Raw genomic sequence first — 6,167 nt, forward strand, 5'->3', positions numbered from 1 at the left:
GGTACTAGGATGGCTGAAAAAAAGTATTCTATTATTGAATTTGAAAATGGGGTCCAAATTATTCCAAATAATTGGTTCACCGCAGATTTTAAAAAAGCTTTTTGGCCACATTATACAAATAATCGACGATATGATACAGCAGTTAAACTAATGGAATCGCCAGACTCTACATGGTTGGAACATCCAGTCAAAAAAATATTCGGGACATTTTGTAAGTGGTTTTCTTAATTATATAGTTTTCTTTTTATTCTGATCTTTTTATTAAAATTAAATTAATAGTTGTGTAATATATGTAAAATAACTATATAGATTTTAAATATTGCAACATTTTGTACGTTATTTCTTTAAAGATTATTTTGGACTATCTCTCAAAAAGAATAAAAATTTGTTTATTTGTTTATTGTACGATAATAAATTAAGTGATTCAGATTATGTATTAAAAAACGCTATATTTCTTTCTTTTTTATTTAAAAATGATAACATTAATAGCTATCAATTTTATTTATTTATCTTATTTTTCCCACATTTTATGAATAGAAATAATAATTTTAAGTGTATAAATGAATATTAATGCTACCATATTTATATTATTCGCGAATGTGAAAACATTGAAATTTTATATTCTCATAAACAGTTAATTTTCAATGATTGGAAGTAATAAAGGTCCAAGATATACACGAAGAAATATAGCGTTTTCGACTATACCTGGTTTACTAGCGGCTTACCAGGTCCAGTCAAAAACGTTAATAGATTGATTAAAATAATATAACATTTTTCAGCTTGCTATGAAAAAGCGAGGAAAAAATTAAAGGATGTCGAAGACTTATCAGATATAAATTCATCTTGTACTGAAACAGAAGAATATTTAAAAAAATCCCGAAAAATCAGAGCCGCTAAAGTAGTAAATGACTCATCATCAAATAGTAGTGATGAATTTTCTGAAGCAGACGAAATATTCAAAGATATTCCTAAAATTTCGGAGAAACAAATAACGACTACACGTACTAAAATAAAAAACTTGTCAAGCAAGAACAGAAACAAACAAACTGCCGATTTAAACATTGATTATGATTTAGGTATAATATTAGTAATTTATGTTTTATTACATTATACATTATATACACATTATATTATATATTATTTTAATGTTGCAAGCATTCACATTCACATTCACATTATACAAAATCTTTTTTGGCATTTCTGTTTTTTATCTAATGTTCAATATATATATTCATGATAATTAATATTATTACAATAAAATCTTTTATTTTTAGAATCAGAATCACAAAACTCAAGAAAGAACAGAAGCAAACAAACCGCCGATTTAAACGTTCATGATGATTTAGGTATAATATTAGTAATTTATGTTTTATTACACATTATATACACATTATATTATATATTATTTTAATGTTGCAAGCATTCACATTCACATTCACATTATACAAAATCTTTTTTGGCATTTCTGTTTTTTATCTAATGTTCAATATATATATTCATGATAATTAATATTATTACAATATCTTATACAAAATCTTTTGTTATTTTTAGAATCAGAATCAGAATCACAAAACTCAAGCAAGAACAGAAGCAAACAAACCACCGATTTAAGCGTTGATAATGATTTAGGTATAATATTATTAGTAATTTATGTTTTTTATTTCATTATACACATTATTATATATACACATTATTATATTATATATTATTTTAACGTTGCAAATTCACATTCATAATTATACAAAATCTTTTTTGACATTTCTGTTTTATCTAATGTATAATATATATATTCATGATAATTAATTAATATTATTACAATAAAATCTTTTGTTATTTTTAGAATCAGAATCAGAATTACAAAACTTGTCAACCAGAACCAATCAACAAACTACCGATCCAACCAATGATGATTTAGGTATTAGTAACTTATATTTTTAATTGTGTTTTTAATTTTTAATTGTGTAAAATTCACATTTTATTTATGTTTTTATAAGCATAAGTACAATATTTTCATTGATTTACAGAAACTAAAAATTTTCGCCAATTTGTTATTAAAAAACTAATAACTTTGGAGATGAAAATGAATATCATCCAAAGATATCAAAAGTTTGATCTACAAAGACAACTAGTTAATATATTGGATTCAGAAGAAAATCAAGTCTATATTTTCCAAAACCTACCATTCAAAAACGAAAATGAACTTGAAGCAATGGAAATAAAGTTAAACAACGACTCGACTTATAGAACATATATGGTAATCTCTGTTTTTTTATTGCCTTTGTATTCTCCTTTGTTTATGATTAATTCGAAAGAGCCTTTTTATGTTTTTTATTTTGTTTTTTATTTATATAAAATAATTTTAAATCTATTAACGTTTTTGACTGGAATAATTGTAGCTATATTTTTGATGTTCTACATAGAATTTTATAAAAAAATTGTAATTCAATAATATTATAAAACAACTGAAAAATATTCTGAATGTAAATGTTTGTACGTTAAAAAATATAATATAGATAGATGAATATTAACGGGCAACAGAATTTTTTACAAATATTTTAAAGTAGCATATTACTTTAAGACTAAGATAGTAACATTTTCATAAAAGTTTATTTGTATTTAGATTTCCACCATAATAATTTTCTATAGATTTCTCAAGATTTGAGTTTTCATTACAGTATATCTTCATTATAGCATCATTAATAGAAAGCTTTTTAAAGTAAAACTAAGTCAATCAATAACACTAAAATATTCAACTGATATTAACAGTAATAATATATTGATTATAGATTAAACAATTAGCCCGAATGATGTGTAAAGATACGAAAACTTCATGCATTCGGCTTATGAGGCAGATTTTTTCAAACGAGTTGGCAATGAAGTACAGTTGGTATGGAGCAAAGAAGAAAAGTATCTTCTCAAACCTACAATTGTGTAAAATAATTATGTGTAAGTAAAATAAATTCAGAATTACAATTTTGAATTTTGAATTATTTAACGGCATAATTTTTTATATAAATATAATATATATATACATTTATAAATATATCTAGTGCAATTTATTTATTGAAGAAACTTTTTTTACAAATATTAGTATTTTAAACAATTTTTTTATATTGACATTGAAACAAATTTGTTCTTATATTTTGTAATCGAATTAAACTAATTGTTTGGAAAGTAATTAATACTTACAAATTACTAATGTTTAAAAATTAATACCTTTCAGGTGTGATAAGAAACTCCCATGCAAATGCAACAGATGATCAAATTTCGAATCCGATAAAAATTTGGTTAGCTCATGCAAAGGAGCGTGCTACAAAAGAAGCTGCAAAAGAAGCTGTAACAAATGATATTTGAAGATATATTTTGATAGTTCCTAATCAGTGGCGTCACAGTTTTGGCTCCCCCGCAAAAAATTTTTTGGACCCCTCTTACACACGTATACATATAATCATCATTTTGTTTTTAGCTTGAATTTTTGTTTCGGCAAAGTTTTAATTTTCATTTATTAAAAATATGATACTTTAAAGTTTTCATTTGATACATACACAGAGACTATACAGTACCGGCCAAAATTATATCACCTTTTGACTTTTTCAGCATAACTTCTTTTAAAGTGCACGGATCTTTACACGAATCATAACATGTTTTGAAGGATGGTATAACATTGAATTATAATTCAATATGTTATACCGTCTTTCAAAACATGTTATGATTCGTGTAAAGATCCGTGCACTTTAAAAGAAGTTATGCTGAAAAAGTCAAAAGGTGATATAATTTTGGCCGGTACTGTATATACAGGGTGTCCGGTGACTCGCGAATCACCTCTCGTAGACAGGTAGAGTGGGTCAAACCGAGTAGAAAAGTCCTGTACCATTTTGCGAAATTCGCAATAGTTAATGATAAATTAATTGTTAAAGATCGGCCAACTAGTGTGCGCGGCGAGAAGAGACAGCCCATTGTTACGCCGTTGCTGGGGGAGGGAGGGGTGGAGGAGGGGCGAAGCGGTAGCAGGGATGTTCAACAAAAGACAACGGGTGTGTAAATGTACGTATGAGCTGGAGCTTTGCGTCGAATTACTTCTCTCATTCTCTTCCTCTCTCTTGTAAAGAAAAATTTTGACAAACTATTTTCTACGATTTTAAAATCATTGTAGTTGCGTCGACATCATATTTAGCAATGTGCATCATTAAAAAAATACGTAAATTTACTATAATAATAAGTGTAAAATTACACGAAAAATAATGAAAACGTATAACATTTCCATTATTTCTCGCGTAATTCGACATTTATTGTTAATCTTATTTTACATAATTATTTACAGTGCATCTCGTCGAAATTCAGCATGCATAGAAAGAAGAAATTGATGCAAATCACTCGATAGTACTCGGATATGTTCTGTTGAGATTTTACATTAATAATAATTAATAATAATTCAATGACATTCTTTCTCTCTCTCTTTCTCTCTCTCTCTCTCTCTCTCTCTCTCTCTCTCTCTCTCTCTCTCTCTCTCTCTCTCTCTCTCTCTTTGCGGCATAGAAAAAATTTGTTATCTTTTCCACACCACCTTGCGGTAGATAACATGGCGCATTTTTTTTAAAGTATCCCCCGTAGGTCTAATCCACTCTCAAATTTTAATTTAAAAGTTGTTCAAAATGACCTCCTGCTTCGTGCGAACACAATTCGGCTCTTTGAATGATATGTCGCGTAGTCCGATACGCCATTTCCGGTGTGATGGTATTAAAAGCAGCGAGAATTGCCTCTCGCATCTCTGCTTGTGTGCCATCACGCCTGTGCTCGACTAAATCTTTAATGTGACCCCACACGAAATAGTCGAGCACATTGAGGTCTGGCGATCGCGCTGGCCAAATAATTGGACCACCTCGACCGACTCATCTTTCGTGATAGTGCGCATTTAAAAAATCGCGCACTTGACGCGAAAAATGCGCAGGTGCCCCATCATGTTGGAAAATGAGACCTGCTCTTACGTCGAGAGGAATATCCTCGAGTAGAACAGGTAACTCATTTTCCAAGAAATGTTTATAAATTTCGCCATTTAGTCGCGGCGGAAAAAATAAGGGCCGATCTGAAAATCATGGAAAGAAAATTATCTATTAAAGCTGCGAAAGAAAATTCCTTAATTAATAAAAAAATTTATTACTTACAATTCGGTTCGCAATTATTCCTGCTCATACGTTTATTGTCCAGCGATTCTGGAACGTACATTGCCGAACAACATGCGGGTTTTCTTCAGCCCAGTATAAAAAATTTCGGCTATTAAATACCCTGTTTGGCGTAAACGTCGCCTCGTCGGTCCAGAGAATTCGGTCCGGAAAAGCATTGTCCCGCCGGTGTTGAGCGAGAAATCCTACGTGTGTTTCATCGATTGTTTATATTTATTTTTTTTTTAATAATGCGAAAACATGAAATTAAAATAATAAAAAAATACCTTCGCAAAAGTAGACGCGCTGTTCTCTATCCCTGGGTAGAAGGTGTTGTACTCGCTGAAAATGATACGGCTGCAATCCGTTTCGGCGTAAAGTTTGATGCACCACGTATCGCGAGAAACCGAGTCTCCGAGCTGCGCGTCGAACACTGTTCTGGGGATGCTCTTCAAATTCTTCCAGGATTCTCTCTTCATCGTCTACACCATAATGCAATAGTGCATTTACATTTCGACGATTTGGAATAACACTTCCTGTCTCCATCGTACGTTCAACACAATTTAAAATCGAATTGTAAGTAGGATGTCGCTCACGTCCGGGAAATCGCTCCGCGTAAAGGCGAGCCGCGAGACGAGCGTTTCCTTCGGCTAAACCGTACATCATAATCATTTCGGTATACTCCTGTGTAGTATACATTTCTTAATATTTTTTAAAAGATCTTTTAACGAGACGTATACGTTGTATGCTGGGCACCAACTAATGTGGAGAAACAATGAGATGAAAAAGAAAGTGATAACAAATAAATAACGAAAGAAATGCTTTTGGTTTACAAACATTTATTTGTTTCAAATGTTTGTAATTTGATGCCCTTGTATTATATTTTTTAATCGATGAAAAGGGCATCAAATTACAAACATTTGAAACAAATAAATGTTTGTAAACCAAAAGCATTTCTTTCGTTATTTATTTGTTATCACTTTCAGTACTCTGCGTTGATACCACTGC

General features: G+C 30.2%; 1 protein-coding gene and 1 long non-coding RNA gene across 11 annotated transcripts in view; one reads left to right on the top strand and one right to left on the bottom strand.

Annotated features, from left to right (window-relative positions):
- LOC145937748 (uncharacterized) overlaps positions 1 to 6,167 on the bottom strand; it is a 412,856-nt gene that overhangs the window by 283,347 nt on the left and 123,342 nt on the right. The window lies entirely within an intron of this gene.
- Positions 10 to 3,648, top strand: LOC145937578 (uncharacterized). 3 transcript variants are annotated; one of them, XM_083040708.1, is made up of 8 exons: positions 10 to 211; positions 780 to 1,076; positions 1,275 to 1,346; positions 1,552 to 1,629; positions 1,841 to 1,915; positions 2,025 to 2,254; positions 2,787 to 2,946; positions 3,224 to 3,648. In XM_083040708.1, the coding sequence occupies exons 1-8, from the start codon at positions 10 to 12 to the stop codon at positions 3,352 to 3,354; spliced, it is 1,245 nt and encodes a 414-aa protein (XP_082896834.1). In that variant the 3' UTR covers positions 3,355 to 3,648. The 3 variants fall into 3 exon arrangements, with proteins under 3 accessions (XP_082896834.1, XP_082896841.1, XP_082896852.1); XM_083040715.1 differs by lacking the exon at positions 1,552 to 1,629; XM_083040726.1 differs by lacking the exons at positions 1,275 to 1,346; positions 1,552 to 1,629.

The sequence above is a fragment of the Prenolepis imparis genome, unplaced genomic scaffold, assembly GCF_030444845.1.
Source record: "Prenolepis imparis isolate NDT839.2.m4 unplaced genomic scaffold, iyPreImpa1.0 SCAF_1, whole genome shotgun sequence".
Lineage (NCBI taxonomy): Eukaryota > Metazoa > Arthropoda > Insecta > Hymenoptera > Formicidae > Prenolepis > Prenolepis imparis.